This window comes from Pipra filicauda, unplaced genomic scaffold (assembly GCF_003945595.2).
Source record: "Pipra filicauda isolate LSUMZ 115617 unplaced genomic scaffold, ASM394559v2 scaffold243_size1161148_pilon, whole genome shotgun sequence".
NCBI classification, from domain to species: Eukaryota; Metazoa; Chordata; class Aves; order Passeriformes; family Pipridae; genus Pipra; species Pipra filicauda.
The window spans coordinates 241,825-253,166 of NW_024104358.1; the positions used below are offsets into that span (position 1 = coordinate 241,825).

An 11,342-nucleotide genomic window follows, 5' to 3' on the forward strand; every position below is an offset into this window, starting at 1 on the left:
ATGGTAAAAGTGGGAACTGCAACAGCATAGAAACCCCCAGGGACAAACATCAAATGCAATAAAGCAACTACAGGACCAGAATCTAAACTTTGAAAATTCAATTTATTTTCTCTAAGAATGGAGGTTTCAGAGGCTATGGTTTCAACCATGCTCTTACACAGGCAACCTTTTAGCATTTTCTAGACTAAATATAAAAGCATTATATTAAAAAAAATGGACAGTAGCATAATAAGGTATTTCTGCAAATGAACGAAATATTAAAAAATATAAGCTCTTCCCTTGGGAAAGTTTGGTGTTTTTTCCACTGCTCAAGGTTTTTTCTATGCTTTTTTCAATGACTGTTTTCCAATAAATGTTTTAGTTACCTTCTTATTCATTCTTTTTACGTTCCAGGTGTTTATAGCTATTTTTTATTATTAGTGGATCATTTACTATAGCACCTCAAACCCATTACCATACTACTAACGGGAACAAAAAAAATGACAAAGGAATTAATGATAAAATTGCCTACTAGTAAATGCATATGATAAAACAAACTCAGACATTTTAAGTGCTAATTTTGGTCTGTAAAAGAAAGTCAAGTTACTTTCCAATGTTATTGTATGTTTCTAAGCAGAGCCAGACTCTTCCTAGAGTATCAAGTTAGAAAATTGTGTAAGCATAGACAGCATATATGATCTATCACCAAAATGTAAAGATTCCACTTCTCTGTTCCAGTTATATGATTTCTCCCTGAAATCAGTGAAAGGGTGAAAAGACACACTTCAGGCCTGAAGTCAATTCTCTTGCACAAGTCAGAATTTTGGCCATAAAGTTAATTTCTTGTTGGAGGTAGGCTTCCCACATAATTGCTCTTTTGATGTCAATTTGTTCAGCCTTCTCTTCATTTTCAATTAATGCACCTTCTGATTCTTGATGACATGCAAGCCATCACATGCTGAATATAATAGCCTTCTCTAAGGAGAACAAGAAATGAGGAAACAAATGGAAGCAAGCATACCAAAAATCAAAAATGTTTTATGTCTTCCAAGCTTCCTGTCAGCTCCAAGGGAAGACAGTGTTTAAGAGAAATAAAATGGACTTATATTTACTTTCTGTCAGAAGTACTAAACGGGGGAGAGGGATTTTCTGCTCAAAATGAAGCAATAGGTACAATAGAAGATGAGGTGTAAAGCATCACTCTGTTCTTCCCCTCTATTTTCCTAGCACATCAGCAAGAAGATAATCAGGATTTGGCAAGGTATCTTCCTCTCTCCTGTGTTCTTCACACTTCACAAACTGAAGTTACAATTCCAATCCTGAGTATTCCAGTAAGACTTCCTATCTTTCTACATTATGGCACTTTTACATCCCTCCAGCGCTTCTTCAAGCCCTGCAAGTGCAGAGGGAGCAGTGCAGCAGCATGTCACACGTGGTGCGGAATGGCAACTAACTGGTGCAGACCTGGAGGAACGGTGCAGGGAGGAAAGGCTGCTCTGAAAGGATGCCCTTGTGTGTCCTTACAGCAGCATGAAAACAGTTGTTTAACATGTACATCTTAAGGAGCTGCATCAACCAAAAATGCTGCATAAACTGAACAATGTGTATCAGTAGTGTGCATCTATTCAGAAAGACAAAAGATTTAGTTAAATTGGGTAATTCCTGATTCTGTTCATCTTTCATGGGAATTTAGCTCAATGTCAAAAAAGAGAGAAAAGATGGTATAACATTTGAGAAGCTGTCAAGAATCCCGCTGATTATTTTCAGCCCTATAATTTCTTTCAGCTCCAGTAAGAAAGGTAAAGTTGCCTGCAAAATCTTTGTTCTCCAGAGCATTCTCAAAGTATGTGCTGCTATAAACAGTCACTTAAAACCTGCATTTATATCCACTGTATTTTATTTCTTACCCTTGCAAGCCACCAGTATGTAGTGAAACTAAATATGCCAACTTCTACATTGAATGTGGGCTTTGTATGATACACAGTTTAAAAGACAGTTAATGTGGGACACACAGTGATGGGCAGTTATGGTATTTAAGCCAGAAGTAATCTTTCTAACTAAAGAGTATAGTAACAGTAGAGCCAGAAAAGTGCAGAAAGCTTTGTCATACACAAAATTCTCATCTGCTAAGATCATACCAATCCATAAAGGAAAAACAGAGCTTGTCGCAGCCATGGTTATTGTAAATCCAGATGCTGTCTTCCCTTGAGATAACAGAAAAATAGGCACTGTAAAAGATGGATGTACATGATGAAGGTTAAAATTCAAAAGCTCAAGACCAGTCTCAGGGCAATAAAAGGAGGGCCCAGTAATGAATAATACACCTTCTGACAAATATAATTTAGCAATAAATGCTTCTGAATCTTCTCCTATGGCTTATACATGCCTCAGAAGAATTAAAGAAATACACCTAGGAAGGTATTTTCAGATACACTCCACCGATGTTTTACTGGCCTGTGTTTATTATAGTTTTGTTTCCAAATGTTGTAATTGAAAACCCTACCCTTTTCTTTTTTTGAAAATCAGTTCATTTCTCACATTTAAGCACGGTGCTAAGATTTATTGCAGATAACTACAGAGCACATTAGCCCAAAAGAAACACATTCAGATTTAAAAGCTCTGACACAGGACAAGTTTGGGAGAATCAGAAGCTGTTTTCTCACCAAGCTACAAGCATTTGCCAAGTGCCAGCTATTAAGGTAAATCCTTGTTACTAGGCCTACATCAAAGCTCTTGTGATAAAGAAAAGCTTTCGCTTCAAGTAATCCATGTCACAGCAATTTTGTTATTTAAGTCTACTACAGCAGTACCTAGCATCTCAAAACCAGAGCTGAACTCATATATGCCAAGAGATACTCTGCTCTGCAAAGACTTAATTTTCTGCTGGTGCACATTTTGTGTGCAGTGTCACTGGTGAAGCCTGGTTTCCTGGGATGCCTTCTCCCCATTTTGCAGGTTTGGGAAGTTCAGCATGAACTTGGATATAGAGAAAGAAGGTCATCTTCTTTTTCATAAATACTGTATATTTACCCACAAGGTATTAATAGTATTGATAAAGTGACATGAACTGTTTTATTAGATCAGAACTGTACCCTGGACCTGTATCTGTCTAGCAGCAATCAAGGACTTCTACTGTACCTCTCTGCACTGCTATAGTACTCTTATAGACATTACTTTTAACATTAAAAATTTATTAAAAAAAACTTTAAAAGAATTGCATAGAAGTGAAATAAAATTTAAAGAATGGTACTTCAAGTAGTTTATCATCCAATTAATGCTATCTTCTGCTCAATGAAGGAGAAATCTGTGCTGCATTTTGCCTCTTACACAGCCCTCTGAACATATTTTACCATACCAATCGCATTACAACTTGTCTGTGATGATAATATTTACCAACTGAACAGGGAAAGAGTATCTCATCACAATGGAATTTAACACCCTACTCTGGATTACATCTTATTTTGCACTTAGTTCAAAAACTAGTTCAAGTTGTCATTTACTTTTTATCTCCATACTGCAATAGCAGCTGTTATCATTGTAGATTCCTCATTCTAGCTGTAAGGTGTGGAAAATGTTCTTAATACGGAATAACTGCCTCTCTTTGGGCAATTACTTAGTTGTCATCATACACACACACACACACACATAAAAAACCCAAAACCAACTAACCAACCAAAACACAACTTGAAGAAAAAATAATTAATCTAATACAGTTTTACTTCGGAGTCTTGCTGAGTGCTTTTGTCTAATATTTTAAATAATGAAACTGTGCAGTTAGATGGAACAACTGGGTCATCATAGCACTATGGGAACACATCAGCCACAGGACTGAAGTTTAATAAAGACTTTTAAATTTAGGACTATGTTTAATAATGAATTTAACATATCACTTAGCTCATAATAAGGCATATATCCATGTATATCCATAATACTCATGAGCATGTGCAACTGTCCCCTGAAGACAACTGGAAAGAAGGATTTAATGGCAAAAAATACTGTCAACAGCACAATCGGATCCCATGGAAAATATTCTCAATTTCCTGTTGATTTGAATTTCTAGAATAGTAATCAAATAATTTATTTTTCAGTTTCTCTTAATACTAACTAACTTGCTTCAAAGCACATATTTCTCATGTCTATTTGCTAGCAAAAAGACCAGTATGACAGCTGGGTATTTGCTTAAATGACCTTAGAGCAGCCTGACTGATTACAGCTAACTGGCAGGTACTTGCCATGTTTTTTCTTGCAGTACAGTTGTCCCCTGCAGAAAGATGTCTCCCGTGAAACCTGCATAGAAAGACATATGCTTCCAATGATCATTTTGATGATGTTAAGGTATCACATTCCTTTGCCTGCCTAAAACAGGGGCATTAAGTTCAGATTTTTAATGCCAGATGTCTGGTGTGCTGATATTTTCTGTTGGAAAGGGAGGAGTTTGTGCAATAGCTTTTTGAGTGACAGCTGTTTCTCCAGACTGCAGTGAAATTAAAGTATTCATCACTGAAAAAAAAGAAAAAAGTTTAAAAAAAAGGATAAAAAAAGAAAAGTAGTATTAAAATGTAGAATACATGCTTTTCATCTTCCATTTTGTGCACATTGAGCCTAGGTTGATGTAGCCAATGGAAAGAAACAATATAAACAGGTGTTGAATAAGCCTTCCAAAGTATTCCTAAGACATCCTAAGCCTTCTAGGCAACTAGCAAGAGGATATATATAGTCTCTAGCTGCATTAGGGGAGGTTTAAGTTGGACTTTATGAGGAATTTCATCACAGAAAGGGTGATTAGACATTGGAATTGGCTGCCTAGGGAGGTGGTGGAATCACCATCCCTGGAGGTGTTTAAGGAAAGATTGGATGTGACACTTGGTGCCATGGTCTAGTTGACAGGGTGGTGTTCAGACATAAATTGGACTCCATAACCTCAGAGGTCTTTTCCAACCTAATTGTGATTCTGTGATTCACCTAATTCTGTGATTCCGTAGGCTGATGTGTGATTAAATTACAGTCTCTGCGACAGCAATTGTAATTTTATCACTACAGTGGATTAGGAAAAAAAAAAACAAACTAAACCAAAACACGTGTATTTCTGCTCTTAGCGAAGGGCAGGAGCCAGCACAGCACCGCAGAACAGGGGGCACTGAACCAGCCCTCAGGTAACCCGTGTGTGGGACAGGGCGGGCGGGGGGGGGAGCTCCCCGATCACTGCCCCGGCCGATCCCGGCTCTCCGGGGGTGACCCCCCAGCGCTGCCCGGGCCGATCCCGGCTCTCCGGGGGTGACCCCCCAGCGCTGCCCGGGCCGATCCCGGCTCTCCGGCGGTGACAGGAGGCCCCGCCCGGGCCCGGCGCAGCTTCCGGGGCAGGCGCGGCCGTTCCGGGCGGTGCGGGCACCATGGGGGTGACGCGGCAGAAACACGCCAAGAAGATCATGGGCTTCTACAAGCACAGCTTCCAGTTCCGCGAGCCCTTCCAGGTGCTGCTGGACGGCACCTTCTGCCAGGCCGCGCTCCGCAACAAGATCCAGATCCGGGAGCAGCTGCCCGGGTACCTGGGCGGCGCCGCGCAGCTCTGCACCACGCGGTACGGGGCGAGCGGGGAGCAGGCGGCGCTGGGGCTGTGGGCAGCCTGCGGGAGGGTGGCAGCTTCTCTGAGACCCAGCTGCCTTTCCGAAGGTAGCGGGAACTGCGGGGCCAAAGGTAACCCCGGTGTGCGAGGGAGAACCGGGTGGGTCTCCTCCCACCGCCAGCGTGTTCTTGGCGAAGTGGGAACAGCAAAGGCAAGCTGATATGTCCTGGGCAGGGAGGGAATTACTGCCTGGCTGGAGCTGCAGCCTGCCAGGGCGGGATTGGTTCCAAAGTAGCTTTTCTCAGGGGAGGACAAGGATGTGCTAGAGAAAGATGTGGAAGTAAAGCACGAACACTGCATATCGAAGTTACCTTTGTTTTTGTTTGATTATATATATCGTATATAATAAATTTTCCCTCACTTGTATTTCTGCAATGACGGAATAGCCAACTGCCCATCATGGAGGCAAGTAGTGAAAATACCAGGAAGATGTATACCTAGGCTCAAAAAACACACTGAGCATCTTGCACAGCGTACAGAACTGGCCTGTACTTCTAAACAGTATAAAGTATCCAGTCGTGTCCTTAGCTGTGAGAGGTTCAGGAACGGCTTTGATCCAAACTGTATTCCTGTCCTGCCTAAATGCCACTTCTTTCAGCAATATCTGTTGGTTTTTTTGACCATCTTTCACTTAGGGCAGCTGAATCTGTCACCCTTCCCTTATCCATCAGCACTGTAACCCTGTCATAGAAGGTCACCATATTTTCACAATTTATTTTTAATGAAACCATGTTGGTTGTCACAAGTCAACTCCTCGTTTTCCATGTGCCTTCGTATATTTTCCAGGAGGATCCGCTCCATGATCTTGCCAGGCACAGAGGTGAAACTGACTGGCATGTTGTTCCCCAGATCTTCTTTATTTCCATTTTTAAATATAAATTAAATTTTAAAATTTAATAATAATAAATTAAATTTTAAAAAAATATTTATTAAGTAGTAGTTCATATGCTAGGTGATATCCAAACATAATTTTAAGGACTCAGTATATTCACTGATGTGAAATATTTTTAAATCGTTTATTATAACTTAAAGTTATTACTGGTTAATCGTTTTGACAACCAAGGAAACCTTGCTATATCTTCAGATGGGCTACTGCTTTCAGATTTCTGGGTGCCATTTACAAATCATAGAGCCTGAACAACTGGGCATTGCTCATTCTTAAATAACTCATGTCAGCCATTTGCTGTTATAAAAAAATGTGAGGGTTTTTTTTGGTTTTTTTTTTGTTTCGAAATCATTGTTTCTTTTGGTTTTCAGATGTGTTATAAAAGAACTGGAATCATTGGGGAAAGCACTGTATGGAGCAAAATTAATTGCCCAGAGATTTCAAGTTCGAAACTGTTCTCACCACAAGGATCCTGTGAGTGGTTCCACCTGTTTACTTTCTATGATTGAAGACGGCAACCCTCATCACTTCTTTATTGCTACACAGGTAAAAGCTCGTGGGAAACATTAACTCCATTTCATTTCAAGTGATGCTTTGATACCTAAAGATAAGGAAGCCTCCACTAACCTCAATTATAAGATTTTTACCTCATTTGTGGGAATTAATAATGTAAAACCTTACTCACTCTTAAATGTATTTGCTAATTATGAAGCAGGGAATCTTTTCTCTTACTTGAATGACTAGATTTTTTTACCTTATAAGGATATTGCTTAGTTTAGCAGAAAGTGTAGAAAACATACTGACTACCTATTGATGTAAGAAAACAACTCATTGATGCTAATTTGCATGTTGCTTTGTGTGCATTCCGTTCCCTGAACTGTTTTCACAGTAGTCTGAAAAGTGAAATTAAGTGTCAAACATCCATATAACTTCAGTTTTAAGAAATTTTGGACTACAGAATAAATAACTTTACAAATGAGAAAGGCATTTTTTCCTGGGTTTGTTATTGGGACTGTATGTATATATGATACACAATATATATAGAAAGGTTTATAGTAGAATTCTGTATAGTTATGTAAGATAAAAGAATTTAAGATGGTTTGTGACAGAAGAAGTTATGTTACTTCTTGTGGAGTGTTGGTCTGCATACCAGTGAACTGGGACTTTTTCCTCAAATAATGCATGTGTGCATATATATGCGGATAAAAAGGAAATGTTGATAATTTTCCATTAGAAGCACAGCTCATTAGGAGAGAAATTGAAGTTTAAATTGCTGTGAAAGGCACTGCCATGTAAATCTGCTAGTTTCTTATCTTTTTCATAAGATAAGAATTAAGTTTCTTATCTTTTTCATAGTGTAGTTTATCTTCATAGTTTTGTATTAAAAGTAGGTGCATTTGAATTGCAAATATAATTTAATCCCAAAATGTTGACTAAAGTATTTAATTTTGCAGGACCAGGACTTATCAAACAAAGTGAAAAAGAAGCCTGGCGTTCCTCTCCTGTTTATTATTCAAAACACGATGGTGTTAGACAAACCTTCTCCTAAATCTTTGGCATTTGTTCAAAAGTTGCAGACAAATCAGCTTGTTCCAGAGTACCAAAAACAAAGTATTGTGGAGCTTAAAGAAAAAGAAGGACTAGCAAAGCAAGAAGGTGAAAAGAGGAGAAAACGCAAAAGGGCAGGTGGCCCCAATCCACTCAGCTGTCTGAAGAAAAAAAAGAAGAAAACACAGGAGGGTCAGGATCCTTCTGCTGAAAAGAAGAAAAGGAGAAAAAGAAAACGAAATAGAGTTAAAGCAGAAGCCATGCCATCAGTGCAGAAGAAAGAAGGAGAATAAGTCCATCTATGTAAACAGCACATGGCTTGAACATTGTTTGAACTTTGCAAAAAGAAAGATTATTATGCATGAAATTGAGTTGTTAATATTAAAACTTATTTTTAGTAGGTCTGCTTATTATCTTCTCTGTATTGTCTGTATCTTAACATTTGCGGGTTATTTCCTAATAATTTATTCTTTTATTTAGTAATTGGGTTTGTGACAAAATATTTAGGAACCCTCACGTTTCATTATTCTCTCCAGCCTCTTGGTTCCTGTCGAAATTCACATGATATGTAGCAATTTTTTAGAAATGCCTCTTGGCTTCCATATGGATTTTGGTGGGATATTAGACTTTTTTCTAAATCAAAGTTGCTATTCTTATTAAGACTAGTTTTGACAATTAGTCTGTTAGAGAATATGAAATTGACCTAAAATAACACAATGGCTTATTTATCCTTATTGTTTGGATACAAAAGTTAACTCTTTTGCAAAGTGACCAGATGCCCTCAGAAGTCCCATCCAGACTGAATTACTATGTAAATGCCATGTGGACTGATATGTCTGTTGTTCTTGATCTTCATTTATGAAGAAGATCCCAGAGGTGCAATTGTGTTGATATTCCTGGCAGTATAATGGCATCTCTGATCTGTCTATTTCATCTGTAGTTTATTTTTAATTTTTAAATAGGAAGAATAGAGTTTGAAAATGCTAAATCAAAGCACTGACCAACACCTAATGCTGTCACAGTATAGCACAGCTGTGCAGGAGTCCTGGAATACAGGGCAGCTGACGGTGATGGGACTCAGGCCCTGCTACCTGTTTCACTGTTCTGTAAGGTTATGAACAGAACAGAACTGAGTTGGAGGAGAGTTGTGGTTTAACCCCAGCAAGCAGCTCAGCCCCACACAGCCATTTACTCAACTCCTCCTACATGGAGGTGGAGAGAATCAGGAGAGTAAAAGTAAGAGAACTTGTGAGTTGTGATAAAGACAGTTTAATAGGGAAAGCAAAAGCCACACACAAAGCAAGGCAAAACAAGGAATTTGTTCACAACTTCTCATGGGCAAGCAAGTGTTCAGCTGTCCCCAGGAAAGCAGGGCTCCATCATGTGTAATGGCGACCTGGGAAGACAAACACTGTCACTCTGAATGTCCTCCCCTTCCACCTTCTTCCCCAGCTTTATATGCTGAGCATGATGCTGTATGGTCTGGAATATCCCTTGGGTCAACTGGGATCAGCTGTCCAGGTTTGTCGCCTCCAAACTCCTTGTGCACCCCCAGCCTACTTGCTGGTGGGGTGAGAGGCAGAAAAGGCCTTGATCCTCTGTAAGCACTTCTCAATGGCAACAAAAACATCCTGACACTGTTTTCAGCACAAATCCAAAAACACAGCTACTGTGAAGCAAACTAACTGTATCCCAGCCTAAAGCAGCACAAAGAAGGAGCTTCCAAATCTGTTTCAAGTACCCAATTTTCTCTAGTAGCTATTGCTTCCTATGCCTTCTTACGTGTCTGGTGGCATTAAGTCAGAAGTGAGTGACTGAGATGACATAATAGAGGGGTATGCACTATAGCACACGCTATGGCATAGGTGTGCTTTCACGGTGTTCCCAGTCATCACTGCCCAGATTTTTAATTTTTCTCAGTGCACTTCTTCTTAACCAAGATGTAGTCCTTAAAAGCTTTCTGTTTCTTCATCTGTGTGAGTTTAAGCCATGTGCCCTAAACAATTCTTCAGCCTCTGTATCGTGTTTGCAAGGTAGTTTTTCTGTGCGTTGTCTGCGCAGGTTCTTGAATGTCTGGAGTACACAGCTGTACTGTTGGCCTTTCAAATCGTATGGAAAGCTGTTTCACGGAGTTTGAGAAACTAGCTTGAGTGATGAGAGTTAGCCAGTCTTAGCAAAAACTGCAGGATCATTCCCTAGAATCTACAGAGTATCCCTCTGGCCAGCACAGGAAGGTGCACAGGACACTGCTGCTGTAGCCCCAGTCCAAGCTGTTCCTCCCAACACGGCTGTTAGGAGTGACTGTGCCTTTACTGTTCCATACAAGACCACATGCATCTTGGGAATGGACGGTGAGAGACAGAAGCAGCAAGGAATGGTGCTGTAGTCAAGATGAAAGCTTATTTGAAGTTTAAAACAGTCACGCTCATCATAGTATTGTTCCTACATTGATTGCCAAAGTCAGTCCTGAGGCGAAATTTAGTAACTCCTAAAAATATCTTAATGCAGCATATTTGTTTGATGTATATTGCCTTTCTCAAGCTGTCATAGCCCTTTCACCTGCACTCATTTGGGCACAGTCCCATGTTAATGTAGTTTTACTTCTCATTCTACTGTAAATATTGCTTGTATTTCTTCCCCCTCCCCAAACTGACCCATAGACATCACTACTGTAAGTAAAGTTTGGAGCAGACAGCAGAGATGGTTCAGCATCAAAATCTCATTCTGAGTCAAAAGTATATTAAAACTCAGTAACTTTACTAAAAATATTGTTTTTAAAAATAGAGAAGAAAACACTCTAATTATTTGCAGTAGTCCCTTTCAGTGTAGTTAAAGCTTAAATCCACTTTTTTTTGAAGACTTATAGACATAAAAACCTAATTCTTGCAAAAAAAAAGATTATTTTAACAGTCATCTAATGACTGCCACCTTAAGGAATTTAAAACAATATTTATCTATGTTTCCTTGGCATTTTGTTAACACAAACTGAGTCATGGTGTTGCCATTGGGAAGAACTGGAATGTAAAGGGAGTGAGCTCTTAAGAGAAAAGCTGTAAAATTTGTCTGCATAGCTGCAGCTTTCCTCCAGCAAGGTAAATAACTTGTCTGTCAGCTTTGGGAGGGAGCTCCTGCCCAGGCAACAAGCAATCAGACCGTGTTTTGTTACCATTTTGAAATATGAAAAAAAGAAAGCCCATCCAGGTCAAACTGACTGGCTGTATTTATACCATTAAATCAGCAACACTCGGAGCTGCCTGTAAGCCCGAGCCCAGCTGGACGGGCTGGCTCTGCCCGGGCTGGGCTCTG

General features: G+C 39.6%; 1 protein-coding gene across 1 annotated transcript; it reads left to right on the forward strand.

Moving 5' to 3' along the window:
• Window positions 1-5,194: 5,194 nt before the first annotated feature.
• UTP23 (UTP23 small subunit processome component) lies at window positions 5,195-10,056 on the forward strand. Its single transcript, XM_027730590.2, has 3 exons — window positions 5,195-5,557; window positions 6,860-7,034; window positions 7,943-10,056. The coding sequence occupies exons 1-3, from the start codon at window positions 5,370-5,372 to the stop codon at window positions 8,327-8,329; spliced, it is 750 nt and encodes a 249-aa protein (XP_027586391.1). The 5' UTR covers window positions 5,195-5,369; the 3' UTR covers window positions 8,330-10,056.
• Window positions 10,057-11,342: the final 1,286 nt, after the last annotated feature.